The sequence below is a fragment of the Alligator mississippiensis genome, chromosome 1, assembly GCF_030867095.1.
Source record: "Alligator mississippiensis isolate rAllMis1 chromosome 1, rAllMis1, whole genome shotgun sequence".
In the NCBI taxonomy this organism is placed as follows: domain Eukaryota; kingdom Metazoa; phylum Chordata; order Crocodylia; family Alligatoridae; genus Alligator; species Alligator mississippiensis.
In genome coordinates, this window is record NC_081824.1 from 183,901,745 (window position 1) to 183,921,963 (window position 20,219).

Consider the following 20,219-nt stretch of genomic DNA (forward strand, 5'->3'; position numbering starts at 1 on the left):
TTTTCCAATCGTCCAGTACCTCCCCCAATCGCCATGAGTTTTCAAAGATAATGGCCAGCAGCTCTGCAATTGGCTAACTCCCTTAACACCCTCAGATGCATTGCATCGGGCCCCATGGACCTGTATACATCTAGCTTTTCTAAATAATCCCTAACCTATTCTTTCACCACTTGGGGCTGCTCTCCTGAAACTTTGCTGCCTGGTGCAATAGTGTGCTTGTCTGTGAAGACCGAGGTAAACAAGGCATTGAGTACTCGAGCCTTTTCCTCATCTGTCACTAGGTTGCCTCTCCCATTCAGTAAGGGATGTCATCTGCACTTGCTGAAACCTGTGCACCATTGCAGTACTGATGTTACATTTTTCTATGGTCATAATAGACAGCCCATTTTCTCTGTACAGAAAGAGTATGTGGAGAGCAGATACTTAATTCATATGTTATGAGAGTGAGTGTGAGGAAGTGTCTAGATTAGTTACATTTACTGCTAAAAAACGGTTTTGTTGTCAGAGTAACCATTTTTGGGGGGGTTTATTTGGGTGGATGGGAGGCTTCCACCAACGACACATTTTTGGGAGCTGCATGGGATCCAGAAATTTACAAGGAAATTCCTGTCTTTTTACCTTTGCATAGGTCTCCATACTCCTGCCTAGGTATACTCATCGAAGGTCCTGAACATCTCTTCTGCATATACCATGATCTAGAAGGATCAACAGTTGCCTATTACTATGATCCTTTATTTAAGGAAGTCTGTGGGAGTTTTTCCACAGATTTCATTGGGCACTGAATTAGCTTCAGACCCGGGGGAGGCTGCTTCAGGCCTGATTGTCCTATCCTCAGTGGCTTCTCTGGAATCATTTTATCTTGTTATCTTGAAAAAGCTCTGCAGGTGGTTCGTAAGGAACACTGTTGTGGGCCATGTTTTGTGTTTCAAATCCTTTACAAGAGTCTCCAGAACAATGACCTGATATGGATACTTGCCAGCAGTCCTGTTTTGGAAAAAAAAAATAAATTAGCATGCTAATGTAGTAATGTAAGTTGGCTTTGATGTATCTTTGTAACTTAATCCATTTATAAGAATGAATGACTTCTGTCTCTCTCTCTTTTTTTTCCAAAGGATACCGTGATGCACAGATTGGCTGGATACAGACAGTAGAGGACCTTCATGAACGAGAGACTGAAAAGTTGGATTTTTCTCCCTTTGGGAATGCTCAAGGTCCAAGTAGAGTGGCACAGTTTCTTGTAATCTATGCTCCAAGGAGAGGTATCCTGGAAGTGTGGAGTACTCAGCAAGGACCCCGAGTTGGTGCCTTTAATGTTGGGAAACATTGTCGGTAAGAAAGGCTCACTATGTTGACATATTAGCCAATGCTAGATTGACATCTCAGGCAGCCTCATGCCAGTGTCTACAATGACAAGTGTTGGTAGACTTTTTTTTTAGTTGCTTTTAACACATCTGATACTGGTCTGAAGTGTAGCTTGCTCTTATTTTATAAATAAACATTGCCACTTTTGTCTTTGCCCCTCTGGTATGCATCATCATGTAATTAGGTGTTTTGATGGTTTTCATTAGTTATGCTGGTGCTGGCTGTGTGAAAGTCTCTCCTTTCATCCTGCATTTAAACAAGGTATGTTGGCAATCTCACTCTTCAGTGTAAAAGCATTATTTGTGTCTCTTTCAGGTTGCTGTACCCTGGGTATAAAATAATGGGTTTAAACAATGTGACCAGTCAGGGTTGGCAGCCTCAGACTTACCAGATCTGTCTTGTCGACCCAGTATCTGGAAGTGTGAAAACTATTCATGTACCTTTCCATTTAGCACTCAGGTAAGGCTGACTGAATTCTCTGTAATCAGTCTATAACATAAAAATTCTATACAATTAATTTTGACTAACTTATGCAAAGAAGACTTGGGACTAGAAGGCCAGATGCTGCTATTCTTTATTTTAGTAGATAGTACATTAATCCCTGAGTAGTCTCAGTATAAAGTAAGGTGCTACTCATTCTGAGTAAAGTAAAATAAAATGTATAAATATTTTTGTATGACTTTGTTACAACAGCTTAGAGCAGCTACTTTATATATTCACACCAGAGATAGAAGAAAATGATTTTCTCAAGAGAATATAATGTTAAGAAAGAAAAATATAATTACTAGAACTTTTAAACTGTGTTTTTATTGTACGTTTAAAAACAAAACTTTTTTTCCAGTGATAAAAAGAGTGAGCGAGCAAAGGATATGCATCTAGTGAAGAAATTAAGTGCTTTACTCAAAGCTAAAACCACAAATCTGGGTAGGTTTTTCCTAAACCTTGCATTTTCTTAACGCCTCATTTACTGACTTGGACAATATCCACTCTTTATTGTATATGGCATATGTGAATTGTGGACAGCTAACACCTCATGCCATTTTAGTGTCTGTTAGTCTTAAGTGAAGTCTTGAGGTTGCATTTTAAAAGGTGACAATCAGATTAGAATAGTGCTGAGTACTCTAAATAGGGTAAGAACCTTGAGTGCACTTGTTGCATTCTCTTTTTCTAACCTGTAAAGTCTAGACAAGTACATTTTAGTCTGGTGGGGATGTCCAACTCGCTTCTGATTTCCACTGATGACTTACCATGGGATACAAGATATCTTTTTTTCTTGGTTTCTGAGATATTTGTTTAATACTAGCTATCCAGTACCAGACTGGTACAGACAGGTGGCAGACTTTTGAAGCTACCTGGAGAAACCTTCTTATAACTATGGTGCTCCCAGCAAAGTGCACTTTAGGTCAACAGCTAACCTAAAATGATTTTCCCTACCCTGCAAAACAGTATTAAAAGAGAGTTTTCAGTGTGCTGCATGTCCTTATCTGGATTTTTTGGGTCTGTTCAGCACTTAATTATGAAGTTAAACTTTAGCTGTTTGTACAGTTAGACAAACACTCAGTTGCTGAGTTTTCCAAATGTATGATGTCAGCTCCTCCAAGCATATCACACCAAACAATTAAAAGTATGCATCTTAACTGCATGAATTGCTTTTTAGAATCCAGTCTTAAAATGTGAGTTAAACATTTGATCATCTTTCTTTGTAGAGTTGATTGAAGCTGAAGCAAAGGAATTAATTCTTGATATCAAATACCCAGCTACAAAAAAACAGGTGAATGTTCTGAGAATGGGACTTCCATACTGGGAAAGAATTTCATATATAAATCTTTTATAAACCTTTCACAATGTTCTTAATTTTTTCCTAGATCACTGATTAGCAAAGCTTAAGGACTTGTGTTGTATGTTTGCTACATTTTTTCTGTAACATACCACATAAAATTAATGAAGTAGATTTGTGACTTCAAAATCCCTTCCATGGTAAAATTGAGAGAGGTGTATAAACCTATCAATAAAAGAGCTGTCCTCATTGCAGGTTCAAATTTTTCCAAATATGTATAAAAACAAGTAGTTACAGATTCCTTGCATGCTTTTAGAACTAAAGTGAAATAGAATGGAAAAATTTCATTGTTAAATTTCTGTTAATAGGCTTTAGAAAAAATACTGGCAAGTGAACGTGTGCCATTCTCATCTCTCACAAACATTACCCAGACATTGATGGACACCTTAAAAAATCAAGGTAGGTACAAGTTTATTTTGTAAAGATATCAGTTGTATCCATGTTAAGGCATTGAAGCTGGGCTACTGCTATGATGGAGCTATCTGTGGGCTACCACTCCCTCAAAATTCAACTGGTTGGTTTTTCTGCCAAGTATTTCTGGCATTGATTCCAACTTCCCCAGTAGTTTTTCAGTTTAAATTGCTTCACTTGCCATACATCTCAAAATACACACTGAAATAATTCTCACTTGAAATCCATGAGTAATGAAGTTGATGCTTTATGTATATAAAGACAATAATATAAACTAGCTTCATACAAATGCAAATAAAAATTGATATATCTATGTTCTAACATTTATATCTAGTGTGTTCCTACAATGTCTTGCCAGTAATTAAATTGTATATACAGATACGGTCTTTTCACTAGCTCATTACTTTGTATGTATGAGTACTTTGTATGTTTAAATAAGCTATACTCAGTTTCTGCCTCTGTGCAGTAGTAGCGTTGCACAGAACAGGACCCATGGCATTATCGTTCGTAGCAGATTACTGAATGAAGTGAATAGACAAAATTTGTTCATGGATATCAGAATGCTTGTGCGTAGAAAACACTGTTCTTTGCCCTACATAAGTGAAGGAAGCCCTATATGATGCAGCGTTCTGTCACTTGAGCTCCTTGTGATGAAATCCTTGCCCACTCATGTCAATAGGAGTTTTCCCTTTTTTTTTAATTCTTTAACAGAAGTACACTTCACCCATGGAGTTTACTGTCTAATTTTGGCCTGTTCTTAGGGGAGAAGAATCTAGTTTTTAAATAGCTGTAGGAAGTGCTAAAATATAGGCTATTACAAGAAGCTATTTTCACAGAGAACAGTAGAATGGCAATGCTTACAGAATTGGAAAAGCATGTTTATTTTTGTTATATATTAATTGATTTTTCTTTGTAATCTGAAGTGTGTGTTTTGTTTTTTTTTCTGCACACCTTCTTTTTCCATACATGACTATGTCATGCTGGTCACAAAATAAAACAGATTTGGTTGGAGTGCCCACCTTCTAATTTTTCAAGAATAGCAACATATCTGCTGGTGACACTATGGGTAAATATATTTAGTGAACAGATGTTGGCCTATGTGAATGCTGTTGTTGTGGGAAAAAGGTCAATCGATTATCTGTAGCAAGCTGCACAGGGCTTCTTTGTTTCCAGGATTTTTAATAGCAGAGTGTTAAAGAGGTGGCTGAGCTTCATAGAGGGAAAATTGTATGCTGGAAAGCTCTTTGAGCTCACAGATGTTCACAGATTATTCAGAGATGATGTTTTGTATAGGAACATCTTATTTACAATCTTTCTCAATGCCATGTGCATTTATTAATGTCACTAAAGAGGCAGGTGCATTATATGTTTACAGTGGCATTATCTACCCTTACTTGGATGTGAAACTGGAATGGCCACAAGATGTACGGTCTTAAAGTGGTGTAAGTCACTGTGCAAAAGAACCCTAGTAACTTTGTACCACTGTAAGTCACACTGGTGTCTGTTTTGTATCCTAAGCTCTCTTTAATTGCAGCTAAGAGACCCATTTTTAAAGCTATTACCTGTTCCCTTGTTGCCTAGTGGCCCAGCACAGTAATGGCAACCAACAGTTTGCTACTCTAGGATAAGGCTGTTACACATTCCTACTGTCCTGGGGATACAAAATTTGCTTTAAATAGTGAATACAGGTACTCCTCACTTAATGTTGTCCCGGTTACCATGTTGTTATGTTGCTGATCTATTAGAGAACATACTCGTTTAAAGTCATGCAACGTTCGATCATAACGTTTTTTGGCCGCCTGCTAGTAGGTAACTACTGCGATATAATTGGATTTGCTTAACATTGCTTTACTTAAAGTTGCATTTTTCAAGAACATAATAACTACAATGTTAAGCAAGGAGTAGCTGTAACTACTTTTGTTCCTAAAGAATTAGCTTGCTTTCCTTTATATGGAGTTGGAAATTAAACATACCAAATGATTTTGTTGTTGTTGCCTAATTCCATTTCTTGAATTCAGTATCTGATAAATAGGTGGAAGGAAAAGCAGCTGAGTAGGGGGCCATGAACAGGTTACCATGTTTTAAGATGGGGTGTTAACTTGCACTATCAGCTATTTCACAGTAACTGTCCATGAACTCACTCACTTTGGTTAATGTGAGGTAGCCTTGCCGCCTTTGATTTAGTAATGTAAGAGACGTATGCATGTAGACAGTTACTAAGGGTGTGCTGTGAGTTTGTGTCCTAGTTTACATGGTGGTATCTTGTTTGTGGTTCTCTACATTTTGAGTAGTAGTTATGCAATCTAGAAAAGCTCCTAATTGCAAAGTGTTGGCTACTATTTTAGACATTTTTGTGTCTGATTGCTTGTGTGTGTGTGTTAAAATTGCATATTACAAGGTCCTTAATTATTAGGTTCTTGTTTCTTTGACAGTCTGGATTACCCAATTAACTGAAATCGTCTGCCTTAGGCAAAATGGAAAACATCAAACCTTTCAGCTTGCATTAGACTTTTTGCACTAAGTATGAGGATACTCTTGACTTTGTTTGATAGAGAGACCTGGAGTGCTTTCTTTCATTCTGAACCCTGTGGTAATGACAATTGGTGACCCCACAACACAGTCAGAATTTGCTTTCCTAAACTTTGTAGAATTCAAATGCAACAGGAGGTCTTCTGATTTCTCAGAGTTGTTCATTTGCACATCTGATCTTGGTAGCTTGTATATTTAACTTTCTAGTGAGGGACTTGACATGTTTATACATTGATAATATGACTGAGAGACTACAACTGTTACAACATTGTATCTTCTTGTCTTGTATTAAAAAACATAATTGCTTGATAATTACAATTATAGCATTTGTATCATAGTGGTGTTTTTATTTTTATATGCACTGGTTTTAAACCAGGAGAGGTCCTTTGTAGTAACCTTGTGTTTTGGTGTTGCGATATAAAACTTATGAAAAATGAACCTGATACTTTATGTGCCTTGGGGCAAGATCATTGGTGTGAATTAAATATCATCTTAATGGAAACAGCAGAGCATCAAGAATATTACTCCATGACATGCGTCACTTCACTCCTACAAAGGATTTTAATGAAGCTGCAAAGAAGATTTCACAATTTCAGTGCATTTGTGTGTGGGTCTCTCTCTCTCTCCTTCCCCCCCCCCCCACGCCCCTCCCCTCGTATTGAAATATACATATAAAAATATTGATTCAGATTCATGTGCTTTTCACCAGAACTTGAGTCTGTGGATGAAGGCTTGCTGCAGTTTTGCTCAAACAAGTTAAAACTCCTTCATCTTTATGAGTTGGTCAGCAAACTGAATTCTCTGAGTCTGCAGTCAGAGACTCCGATTTCTGATAACGTGAGTGATTTCAAATTTTTTTTATTTCACGTACAGTATGTTGAAATTAGCATTTAGACTCTTCTGAAACTTTTTCCCCCTGTCTTTGGCTGATGCATTTTGTGGATTGGAATCTTTGTTAATGTACATTTTTATTGTCTTTCTGCTTTTTAAGGACTTGGCTAAATTACTCAGGCTAGATGAAAAAGAGTTTGTTAGGTTTCAGACATTATTGGAAAACTACAAACAAGAGAACACCCAACCAACTGTTCGATTTGCTGAGGATAAAGATAGCGTGTTGTCTGTAAAAATGTTCTTGGAGTATTTAGAATATGAAAAGGACATGATTAATGTGAAGAAGCTGGATGAAAGAGAGTATGTGGCTTTAGGTAAGAACTGTTGAAGGTCTAATGTTTTCCAGGGTAATTTTTGAGTTATTGCAGCCCTAAAATAGACTATCTTTTCTTTTAGCTTAACTTTTGAATTTCCCAAATCCATGTACCAGATACCAACTAACCAGGTTGGATTCTGAAATAAAGGAAATAATAACAAAGAAGGGCTTGTACTTAGCTGTACTTCAAAATGATAGGCCAAGTAGGGCTGAGTACAAGAACGAATATTTTGTCCCTGTCCTCTGAAAACATCTCCTTACCAAATTACTTCTTTGGCATGAGTCTTCTAATTGCTCAGAAAAAGGTTTATGAACTGGTTAATTCTATGTAAATATTCCCTTCCTCCACCTGGGAAGGATGAAGTGTTATATAATCCATTGTTAACCTAAAGCCCTCTGTCTCAGGCTGTGCAAAACCTGATCTACCACATAGAACTTTCATTGATATTGTTTCTGTTGATTGTTTTAGGTAGCTTGTTTTTCTGGAAATGTTTGCATGGAGAGAGTTCTACAAAGGAAATGTGCCATACACTGGAATCATCAGGATTTAGTCCTCAGGTTTTGCTGGTAAGAATAATGTTCTCTGTGTTTTTCCTCAAGAATTTCAATGTCAGAGAAATTTCATTTGTTGATCACTCTATATAACAGTATTATCTTGGCTTGTAAGAACATGTCAACACAGCACAGTGTAATGTGTCTAATTAAGCAGCATGGCTTTATTTGTTTTTATCTGAGAGAGCTTTCCTAGAGCCAGCTAGGGTATCTGTCATAGTCTTGCTTTGTGCTGTATGGCTGTACCCTTAATGCCCTTGCCTTCAAACCTTGGGATATTCCTGTTTAAGTTAGCAGCACTTTTTTGAGAGCATTTGTGTAATCATGTTTTACACCAAAAAGGATATAACTCAGAATAACACAGAGGGGTTGTTTTTAAGTCTTATTAAACATGTTATCAATCTAATTACTGTCTAACAGGAACACTCACTTGGGGCCATGGATCTGGACTACAGGGCTCTTCACAGACTGGATTGAGCCTGGGGCACGGAGGTGGCTGTCATGGCCACTGCTGTGGCAGTGGAACTGGGGGAAGTGACAGGTCTTCTGGCAGCAGGAAGGGTCTGGTGGTAGTAATGGGTCTGAGAGAAGGGTTTGGAGACTGCAGTGGTGAGCCAAGCTCACCACTACTGGCTATGACCAACACAGCCCAAGAGCTCTGAATTCTGCATCAGACCACGTCCCCCAACTTCCAGTGGCACTCTGTCCAGCCCACATGACTACCAGAGGATCTCTGCCAGGGTTGCCAACTGTCTGTAAAAATACATTAAAAAAATGGAGCTGTCCATTTAAAAAAAAAAAAAAAATGACGACAAAGAAAGAAAATTAAAACCAGGAATTTGATTGTTAGAAAGCAGAGCAGCGCCATTGGCGTCTGAGCAGGAGTGCAGCACCTTGCCGGGAGTGTTTGTTTTCTCTTGGGACTTTGTAGTCCCGTCCTCCACGAGCCATGTGCTGCTGCTGCTTCCCATTGCTTGTCTGTAACGCTCCTGGGTCATGGGTAGGCAGAAAGTAACTCTTCTTTTGGGGGAGCAGGGCTGATGAGTGTAGGGCTGGGAGACAGTGTGGTGTGGGGTGTGATTGGGGGCATCAGGGTGTGGGGTGGGGACAGCACAGTATAAAACCATTGCTGCAGACAAGCAGGGTGTCAACCCAAGATTTTTTTTTTTTTTAAACTAATAATTTGTAAACAACTGACAACCACATTTTTCACTATACTGGTATGGTGTTTAACCCCTAAATTTGAAGCTGGCCCTTGTCCAGAGCCGAGAAAAGGGGTTACATTTTCATTATGTAAAACATAAGTCAGTTTTAAAAAAAAAAAAAAAGTCTCGTCAGCAAAAAGTTTGCAGATTGTTGTTAAAAAAAATAAAAAAATAAAAAATCTGTCTTTGGATATGAATAGACATTGCCAAACGAAGCAAATGAGCAACGTTTGCACGTGTCCCTGAACAGTTGGTCTACCTTATTAGGCAAAATACACATCACCCATTGATCCTGCAGGGTAACAGGTATCATGTTTCCCCCCTTGCTGAGACTGGCCATCAGCTAATGGGCAGTCCTAGCAATGGGGCTACACCAGTGTGTTGACATGCTTAGGGAATTGCAAATGAGGGAACCCAGGCAGGTGCTCCTGGGGCTTCAGGGGCTGAATCCTGCACGCCCTTGAGTACATTTTACACTGCAAGAATTCCTATTCCCATGGCATACAGGTTTTGGTCCATAAATCCCCAGAAGTGCTTGCCTGAGCTGGCAGGTGGCCATAAACCTAAAAAACATTTGCTGCAATTAAGTGGCATAAATTGATACCACCTACATCAGCCACAAATTTGGCCATTTATGGCATGACGGGGTATGGACATCGGTTTACTTGTGTTGCCATAAGAATTGTTATGGTGACACAAATGCACGGTCTCTTTTCACCCTTGGGTTGGTCATGCTGAGCTCTGCAGGTCGTAAGTTCTAAGGCCTTGACCTAATTTATATGAATGGGGAGTGTAGGAGCCCTCTGATAAACGTTTCCGTCATGTCTCTCCTGCTATGAAAAGTAGCATAGATATGCCAACAGCCAGGCTGCCAGCAGCCAGATGCAGATATGCACCTCTGATACCCCCGCTTCGGGTCCAACTCTGCTTCCCCTCCCCCAGTTTAAATTCACCCACTTTAAATGCAGCTTATACAGTGCTAGCAAAAATGCTTTTCTGTGACAGCAGTGTCAGCATAGAAATATTGCTGAAACGTCAGTCTGTAATAGACATTGTTATACCAGCAAAGTTCTTGTATAGACCAGGTCTCAATGTTCTGAGGGATTTAATGCCAGGCTGTATCTTAGGCAATACATTCTACACCTTTAGGAAAAACAGGTTTGTAATGGATCAGTACATATAATTATCTAGGCAAAGGCAAAATGAGAAGGAACATAATCTATAGCTCCCAATGTCTGCCTTAGTCCACTTTTCAGGGGTTTTTTTGCTGTGTGCATTTATACTCAGCAAGCGTTCCATTCACGTAGCCTTTGTGAACCCCCCGACTTGAGTATAACATTCTACCTTCATAAAGTCATACTGCTAAACACATAGCAGTTTGCCATAATCTTTATAATAATTTTGGTCTAGGCATAATGCGTTTTTCCTCTCCAGTAAGCAAGCTCTATGTTGAAAAAATAACATTAAATGAGCTGTAAGTAAATTTTCTTCCATCTTTAAATAGTTAACTTATATATAAGTACATAAGGGGCATGCATCAGGATCTGGGGGAATGTCTGTTCACCAGAGCGCCCCAAGGGAAGACGAGGACCAACGGTCACAAGCTCCTCCAAGACTGTTTTAGGCTGGATGTAAGGAAAAACTTCTTTACTGTCCAAGCCCCCAAGGCCTGGAATAAGCTCCCTCCAGAGGTGGTGCAAGCATCTATTCTGGACAGCCTTAAGAAGCATTTGGACACTTATCCTGCTGGGATCCTGTGACCCTACCTGACTTCCTGCCCCTGGGGCAGGAGGCTGGACTCAATGATCTCCCGAGGTCCCTTCCAGCCCGAATGTCTATGAAATCTATGAACTTTTTTTTTCTTTTCCAGTCTCTGCTACTCACTTTGTGGCTTTCCAAGGAAAAGGATATTCTAGATAAACCGCAGTCTGTCTGGTGCCTTCACACTATGTTGTCCCTTTTGAGCAAAATGAAAGGTGAAGTATTTTTTCATTTAATGTCATTTTTAGATGCAGTTGATTGCTGGAATAGTCACAATGGCAATTTCTGTATTTGTTTAACAAATTTGTGCAATACATACTGCACATGAGCATGTTTTTATAATTGTTTTATAACGCAATTCATTGACAAACCAATTATTTATCTTTTAATAGCTTGATAGAACATATATATGCTAATTGTTTGTCACTTAATGTCCAGAAAGCTGAGCATTTTGTGTTTCATAGGTAGAACACTTGAGACTTAAGGACCTTGGTTCAAGTGTCAACTTGTAGCACTTGTGTGATACATTTCTTTTTAAAAAAAAACTATTTTCTTAGATTATTTTGAATTAACATCATCCCTTTTTTATTCTTTCTACAGCCACTATCTTAGCTTCTGAGAAGAAGGCCCCTATAGTATAGCTTGTGTTCAAAAACAGTTTTTGAACACAAGCCCTGGGGTAGGGTTTTAAGACCTGCCTTCTGCCCCTTATCTTAACTTCCTGTAGTGCCCCAAGGCTTATTTCTGTTTTTTTTTTGATCCAAAGCCCATTTAACATAAAATTGTATGAACAGTGCTTGGAGCAGGGATCAGAACCCATAGCCACTGTCTCCCAGGAGAAGGCCCCCACTAACTAGTTATCCATTTCAAAACCAGGCCTTTTCTTGTTCTCCCTCTTCCTGGCTCTGAATTTTTCCATCTGTTTTTTATGCCATGTCAGTAGAAAAATCTGAGGATGCCTCAACCCAACCTTACTGTAGCTTGGTTAAGTAGGGCACTTCCCTGTAAAGTTGGGGTTGTAAGTTTGAATTTCCTTTGGTTGGTGAGTGCTTCAAACCCTAATATCTCACCTCCTCGGCAGGTGCTCTATCCAAAAGGTGGGTATGCTGAAGAAAGAGCAGTTATAACTGTATTTGGAGACCCTGTGCTGTTAGAAAATTTTACCAGATGAGGCTCCTTGGGGGACTTGGGTCTTGGATCACAGTGGGGCATAGGCAGGAGTTAGGTGCTGGGCTGCATGTTCTGGGGACAAATAAAAGGTAGAATCTTTAGATATCTAGGGATACTTTAGATTAAAAGGGGAAGGTGCCCAGGCTCCTCCAGGGATAGGCTGCTACTGAGTAGAGATGTTTTGGATCCCAAGCGGACTTTAGGCACCTGCTTTCAAAAGTATGTACCCTTTTAGGTACTAAATCCTATTAAGGATCTGGGTATAAATGCCAAGGGAAAGGTAATGTTGTGGCCATGGTAGAATAACTATATTTGTTCCAGACAGTTGCTATATTTAATCAGCTTGTGGATTTTAATTGCAGAAGGTAAATTCTGTTTCCAGGAGCAGGTTGTTACTCTTCTAGTTTAGCTCCTAACACAGCAAGTATTTTGTATTCTCCCCCCAATTTGTTTTTTGCAGTTGCTATAGATGAGTCATGGGATTCTCAGTCAATTTCCCCCTGGTGGCAGCAAATGCGCACAGCTTGTATTCAGTCTGAAAATAATGGAGCTGCCTTATTATCTGCACATGTTGGGCATGCTGTAACTGCACAGATAACTGACAGTGTGGCAGAGAAAAAAGTAAGTCATCTTGGATTTCTTCCTTTTCCATTAGTAATGGTTTCAAATTTGTGTCAAAGCTGTTGCCTTCTTGAAGGAGGAACATGCTCCCATTCATTCAGAAACGGGCACAAAAGAGGCGTAGAAATGAACAACAGTGTGAACATTTGTATTTTACTGTATTTACTTGACTATAAGGGGACCCCAAATACAAAGCGGCCCTCCCAATAATTAGGTTCTATATATGGAAAATGTATTAATTTGTTTTAATTGTCCAGGTATAGGATCTAATTATTGGAGACTTGCCTTGAATTTGTCCCCCTCTCCCTATTACAGAAAGGAAAATAAATCTGGGGGTCAGGTAGCCCCTTTGCCTTCTACCCCTCCTAAAACTTCTTCCTCCTGCAGCCCATCCCCTCCCCTCCATATTGTCAGACCCTACTGTCCCTGAGCATGTGGGAACAAGGGGCAAATTTGAAAACACTGCCCTTAAAATAAACATACCTGTAGTAATTTGCATATAGGAAAATTACTTTGGTTACCTATAGACTTGGTTCATCCAGAATTAATGCATTTTACCTTTTTTGATACTGCTGCATAAGGTTCTCCATAAACACACTTTTAAGCAGCACTTCTGTACCTATTTATATGTAGTACAAACTATTCATGGTATTAATGCAAGGCCAAAAATCTCATGATTTGCCTTATAGTTCATTGTGCTGGGCCCCAGCAGTCTGCAGTATTTTAAGCCATGCCCCACAGCTCAGCACTGCTCAGTATGCGTGTGTACTCCAGGTACCCACCCCCCCATCCATGTGCTAATTAGCACCCCCCATGACTAGAACCAAGTGTTTTTGTCACAAGTCCTGGGATCCTCCACAGGCAAAGGTGGTGTTTTTGTTCACATCTTATGAAAGTGCTTTTATTTTAACAAAATGTATAACATATAAGTAAATTTGAGTTGAAGTTTATTTTTGCAGAAATGTCAATGTCTGTACATTCAAATGGTAAGTTTTCTTAAATATAATAGATGTATATTTAAATTTTAATGTTTCCTGCCTTAAATGAAAACTTTAATATATCTGCAAAAAGCTCATATACTATGTTTTGTTAGTTTTCCCAAACAATTGTAGGCACTGACACAGACTCTTGGGAAGCACTTTCTCTTGATACAGAATATTGGAAACTTCTTCTGAAGCAATTAGAAGATTGTCTGATACTTCAGATGCTATTGAACAGTAAAGTGAGCAAGAGGACAACCAAAGTTTCCTCTCTACAGACTGAGTCACTCTGTAGACTCTCTGTAAAGAAGCTGCTTGAAGGCGGGAAAGGTATACTCCTTACAAAGATGATTTGATTAGTTGTCTTAAATAATTCAGTGACAGATTCTATAGCCCTGACTCAAATTTTTTCCAGTACCTTCTTGCAGTGACTCCACTTGTGACTTCTGATAAGTAACTTTAAAAAAAAAAAAGACTTGCATCAAAATCATTATTGGGCAGAGTTTTGGTGTTCTTATGTCCTTGCAGATTGCATTGTGAACTTCAAATCAGTTTTCGATTTTTAAAGATGTCATTGACTAAGTTAAGGTTTCTGATAACCAACAGAAGAGTTTTGTCATTCATGTTTCAAAACAGTTAAGTTCTACTAAATATAGCCAGGAAAATGTTGACTATGCCTTATACCTTTTCTTTTGTCTCAGGAGGTATTGCTGACACTGTAGCAAAATGGGTTTTTAAACAAGACCTCAGTTTCAACATACTGGAGCTAGCCCGGAAAAAAGACAAAGAAAGTTCAGAAGAACCTGTAGAAAATGACAGTACTGTTTCACTGGGGGAGTCAGAAGCAGAGACGGGCTTGGAAACTATCCTCAGTAAGAATATGACGCTGTGTTTTCAGACTTCAGATTCTTCAGAGGTGGCAAAAGTGATAGAGTTATAGTTAACTAGTAGAAAATAAAACGGGATGAAAAAACTGCTTTATAACTTCTTCTATTTATTTATTTATTTTTTAGAGTTGTTGCAATTGGCCTATCAGCAGTTTCCTTGTAGCCTTGAATCAGATGTGTTATATGCACACTGTTGTTGGGAGTATATAGTGCAATGGAATAAAGACCCGGAGGTAATTTAATTTCAATTTTTCAATATATTTAACACTGCTTTTCTTAGGGTGTGTCTACATGTGCACCTTACATCGAGCTACTACACATGAAATGCGCACTAAGGGCGCATGTCTACACATGCATGCCCTAAATGCGCCTTAAAAATGGTGAGTTAAGGCTACGCAAGTCTAAATTTGACACCTCCATAAAGCAGGTGTCAAATTTATATGCAAATAGTTAAATTGCATTAGCAAACATGTAGACACACTAATGCACATTAACGCAGTATGTGTCCGTTGTTTTGGGACTAACTTTAGTCCCAAATCAGTCTGCATACCCATGTTAATGCACAGTAGCACGTCCATGTATGGACACACACCTAAATTGCCTTAGTACACGTTAAGCTAATATGCATTAAGATTAGGCATGCTTAAAAGCACGTGTAGACATGCCCTTCTGCAAGTACTTTTATACCCATTTATAGAGAAAATCAAAACTAGATGGGATAAAATGGCAAATAAATCTTAAAGAAATATAGTTTTTGGGATTATGTGATTGTCAGACAGTGTCAGGCTTTTATATTGGGGTGTTTGGGAATTCATCTTTTATACCTTTCATTCACAATACTGAATAGCTTAAGTATGTACCACTGAATTAGAATTCTTGTGTTGCAACAGTTCCTTATATTTTCAGCATATGCTAAAGTAGATTGTGGTCTCTGTCTCTCTCTGTCTCTTTCTGGTTGTATACCTTAATACGATTTATACAAGGAATGAGAAATAATGTACTGATACACTTAAATGATTTTTGCCTTAAGACTTTACTAGCCCCTACAGAGAAATTTTTCAGCTGGAAATTGTTTACCAAATTGCTTTTAGCCCACTGCCCTCCCCCAGTTTTACTAATGTTTGTAACAACTGTTTGAACTCGTACTCAGAGGGTAAGTGGGGGCACAAACAGTCTGTGCTTGTCAGCTGCAATTGATATCCCTCAGTCTTAGTAAGTGTGTGTGATAGAACATCTTGTTTTTGGATTTTTAAAGATGGACTCTAAAACAACCAAGAAGTTTTAGCAGTTTAGTTCTTGAAACAAACAAACAGATCTTTTATCTGTATAAGTATATAAGTAGTTAAGAGGGAAATCTTTCAGCTAGAGATAAGTCACCAGTGTAGAAGCTGAAACAAGTCTGGAAAATTACAGTAGAATCACAGATTTTGATTAGCTTTAAAAGTATGCGCATGTAAGTGCATTTGTTTGGTGACAGGGCATTTAAAATTTGAGTTTTTTAACTAAAATTGTTAGCCTTTTTAACTGTGGAAAATTAGTTGGTTTAAAATAGTCTACACACACTACTTCAAGAATTCACAATTTGCCTTTGGAACCAGAATTGAATTACTGAATAACTTCTCTTTTTTTTATTTCCCCCCCTTTATATAAGGAAGCACGTTTTCTCATTAGGTCTATAGATCACCTCAGCTGTATTGTTAATTCTCATGTGCAGCATGGTAAGTACAATATTATCGTTAAAGATCATAGTGAATACATTTATTGGAGAGCAGAATAAATCAGTTTAAATCTATGTGGTGTGTAGTAGTGCTGACCAGACCTCTCTGACTTGTTGCTGATGCTTAGGCATCTCTAGTTTTCCCATAGTTCAAAATGCCACGTATTGCTTCTTAGGATAAAGGATAGACCTGTTGTAGACACTTTTATTGTATGTAGAAACAGTGCACTGTGACTACAGCACTCATCAGATTTGTATATTATTGGCATACACAATATAATGGATTAGACAGATATTACAAATCCATTTGTAACACCAAAGGGTTCCTGTCCTAGTAAACTGAGCCTTGGATTTTATTCTTGCGGCTTTATAATTGACCTGACTGACAGCTACTTCTGACAGTCTTCATCCTTTCTGATTTGTTCACCACTAAAGGAGCTCTCAGCCTATTTGCCTCGACCCATATACGTCTTTTGAACTATTTGAATTTGGCAAGGTTTACAATACGTGGGGAATACAAATCACACAAAAGCACCATATGACAGTCTGCATGGGATAGGCCTTTGTTGGAGCCAGGTGAGACTTACAAGAAATGGAAATTTGGACAGATGACTAGGGAGGAGTATAAGAGTATTGCTTGGGCATGTAAGAATTAAATCAGGAAGACCAAAACACAGTTGGAGATGTAGCTAGCAAGGGATGTAAAAGGTAACAGGAAAGGTTTCTATAAGCATGTCAGTAACAAGAGGAAGATCAGGGAAAGTGTGGGTCCCTTACTGAATGGGGGAGGCAACCTAGTGACATGATATGGAGAAGACTGAGAAGTACACAATGCCTTTTTTACCTTGGTCTTCACAGGAAAGGTCAGCTTCTGGACCACTTCATGTGGCAGTACAGTTTGGGGAGAAGGTGAACAGACAGCAGGGGTGAAAGAACAGGTTAGGGACTATTTAGAGAAGCTGGACATGTACAAGTCCATGGGGACGGGACATAATGCACCTGAGGGTGCTATGGGGAGTTGGCTGATATGATTGCAGGGTCACTGGCCATTATATTTCAAAACTCATGGTAATTGGGAGAGATCCTTGACGACTGGAAAAGAGCAACTATAGTGCCTATTTTTAAGCAAGAGAAGGAGGAGGATTCTGGAACTACAGACCCATTAGTCTCACCTCAGTCCCTAGAAAAATCATGGAGCAGGCCCTCAAGGAATCCATTTCTGAATGCTTGTAGGAGAAGAAAGTGATCAGGAACAGTCAGCATGGATTCATCAGGAGCAAGTCATGCCTGACCAACTTGATTGGTTTCTGTAGTGAGATGACTGGCTCTGTGGATGTGGGGAGAGCAGTGGACACGATATTCCTTGAGTTCAGCAAGGTTTTTAATATGGGCTCCCATAACATTCTTGCAAGCAAGTTATGCAAGTATGGGTTGGATGAATAGACTGTAGGTTGGATAGAAAACTGGCTGGCTCATCAGGCTCAAAGGATAGTAATGGCTCGATTCTAGCTAGCAGCCAGTATCAAGTGGTGCGCCCCAGGGGTCAGTCCTGGGGCTGGTTTTGTTCAATACCTTCATCAGCAACCTGGAAGGTGGGATGGAGAGCATCCTCAGCAAGTTATCAGATGACAACAAAGTTGATTCAGAGCTAGATTTAGAGAGACCTCGACAAACTAGGGGACTGGACCAAAGGAGATCTCATGAGGTTCAGTACGGGCAAGTGAGAAATCTTGCACTTAGAACAGAACAATCCCACACACCAGTAAAGCTATGGCCTAATTGGCTAAGCAGCAGCTCTGCAGCAAAGGACTTGGGGTTACAGTGGATAATAAACTGAATATGAGTCAACGGTGTCCTCTTGTTGCAAAGAAGGCCAACGTCCTACTAGCTATACTAGTAGGAGCACCGCTGCCAGCAGATTGAGGAAAGTGATTATTCTTCTCTTTTCAGCAGTGGTGAGGCTGCTTCTGGAGTACTAGGTCCAGTTTTGGACTCCCCACTACAGAAAGGATATAGACAAACTTGTGAGAGTCCAGTAGAGGGCAACAAAAATGGTTAGAGGACTGGGGCACATGACTTCTGAGGAGAGGCTGAGGGAACTGGGCTTATTTAGTCTGGAGCAGAGAAGTTGGAGAGGGGATTTAATATAAGTCTTCAACTACCTGAAGGGTGGTTGTGAAGAGGATGCAGCTAGATTGTTCTCAGTCATGGAACAAGGAGCAACGGTCTCAAGTTGGTGCAGGGGAAGATTAGGTTCGATATTAGAAAAAACTTTCTCATTAGGAGAGTAGTAAATCCTGGAACAGGTTACCCAGACAGGTGGTGAAATCTCCATCCTTGGAGGGTTTTTTAAGGCCCAGGTAGACCAAGCTTTGACTGGGATGATCTAGTGGTCCTGCTCTGAGCAGGAGGTTGGACTAAATGACCTCCTGAGGTCCCTTTCAACCCTAATTTTCTATGATTGCAAAGGGGAGACCAGAGGCCACTTGTCATCTATGTAGTATTTGTATGTAGACCATAAAGCAGGGGCGGGCAATTCTTTTGGGTGGAGGGCTGCTTACCCAGTTTCGGCAGGCTGTTGAGGGCCACATGGGTAGCCCCACCCCTTGATAGGTGCCCCGCCCTGTGGTTGCCATCTTGGGACCAATGTCCCAGGGCCAGCACCGGTGGGGCCCAAAGCGAGGCACAGGCTAGCAGAGGTCTGTGGAGCTGGGCTGGGCTGCACCAGCAGGGAGAGGGGGGAGCTGGTCCAGCTCCATAGAGCCCCTGCCAGCCGGGACTCTGCTCCTGCACCCTGCTCTGGGCCCCACCGGCACTGGCCCCAGGACACCAGGCCCCATGCTCCCACTGGCTTCCCCCCTACTTACACCCAGTGCCCTCCAGCCCCGCAGTACAGGCCGGGGGCAGCGCACAGCCCCAACCCACTGCTTGCCAGCAGGGAAGAAGCTGGTGCTGAGCACGGGGGGAAAGCGGCCCCTTGCCCGCCCCATGGCCGGTGTTCCCTGCTGCAGGCGCTCATAGCCCATGCAGGGCTGTCTGGAGCAGGCACAGGCAGCCTTATGTGGGCTGCAGGTGGCTGCAGTGCAGGGCGCTTGCCATGGGGCAGGCAAGGCGCTGCTTTTCCCTGTGCTCAGCACCAGCTTGTAACCTGCCCCACTGCCAGCTTAGCAATGGGGCCAGGTGACAAGGTGGTGCTGAGCGTGGGGGGGTGGAGAAAGCAGCCCCTTGCCTGCCCCATGCCCACTGCCCCGCGTTGCAGCCGCTTGCAGCTGGCCTGGGGCTGCCTGTACCTGCTCCAGACAGCCCGTGTGGGCTGCGAGCACCTGCAGCACGGGACAATGAGCATGGGAGGGGCTGCCTTCCCCCATGCTCAGCTTTTCCCCAGGCTCCTTCCCTGCGTGGGGGGAAGCAGCCCCTCCCACGCCCAATGCCCCACGCTGCAGGTGCTTGCAGCCTGCATGGGGCTGTCTGGAGCAGGCACAGGCAGCCCTACATGGGCTGCAAGCAGCTGCAGTGCGGGGCACTGGGCATGGGGCAGGGAGGGTTTGCTTCCCCTCCTGCGCTCTTTCCCTGCCTGGGGTTCCCCCCCTCCCCCCCCCCCCCCACTTACCTGAGCTTCCTGTGCCGGGGCAGCCACATGCTCCCAGCCCAGAAAACCTGGCTGGGGCTTCTGGTGGGGCCAGGTGGGCCCCGCTGTTGTTGGAGCCCACCGGGCTTCCCTTGGGTCCTACTACTGCCCTTGGTTCCTGCATTTTTGACAGGAACCAAGGGCAGATAATATATTCACTTTCTACATTTTTGGGGGGACCCCATGGGCCGGATAGAATGGCCTCATGGGCCAGATCTGGCCCACGGGCCGTATTTTGCCCACCCTTGCCATAAAGGAACTTCTTATAGGCTAAGTACACACAGTCAAAAAGCCCAATACTGAATTGATTCAGTCTTCGCGGATTAGTCTATTGCATAGAGTGAACCAACAA

The 20,219-nt window shown here is 41.1% G+C and overlaps 1 protein-coding gene across 4 annotated transcripts in view; it reads left to right on the plus strand.

The window, feature by feature from the left end:
* RAB3GAP2 (RAB3 GTPase activating non-catalytic protein subunit 2) overlaps positions 1 to 20,219 on the plus strand; it is a 74,814-nt gene that overhangs the window by 40,511 nt on the left and 14,084 nt on the right. For all 4 annotated transcript variants that reach the window (XM_019483157.2, XM_006272907.4, XM_014598050.3 and 1 more), the window contains 14 exons: positions 1,113 to 1,329; positions 1,678 to 1,821; positions 2,204 to 2,286; positions 3,069 to 3,133; positions 3,508 to 3,598; positions 6,849 to 6,976; positions 7,131 to 7,344; positions 7,816 to 7,913; positions 10,974 to 11,079; positions 12,495 to 12,655; positions 13,749 to 13,965; positions 14,337 to 14,507; positions 14,649 to 14,755; positions 16,174 to 16,240. In XM_019483157.2, coding sequence (XP_019338702.1) covers positions 1,113 to 1,329; positions 1,678 to 1,821; positions 2,204 to 2,286; positions 3,069 to 3,133; positions 3,508 to 3,598; positions 6,849 to 6,976; positions 7,131 to 7,344; positions 7,816 to 7,913; positions 10,974 to 11,079; positions 12,495 to 12,655; positions 13,749 to 13,965; positions 14,337 to 14,507; positions 14,649 to 14,755; positions 16,174 to 16,240 — 1,869 coding nt within the window. The remainder of the gene's footprint in view (positions 1 to 1,112; positions 1,330 to 1,677; positions 1,822 to 2,203; positions 2,287 to 3,068; positions 3,134 to 3,507; positions 3,599 to 6,848; positions 6,977 to 7,130; positions 7,345 to 7,815; positions 7,914 to 10,973; positions 11,080 to 12,494; positions 12,656 to 13,748; positions 13,966 to 14,336; positions 14,508 to 14,648; positions 14,756 to 16,173; positions 16,241 to 20,219) is intronic.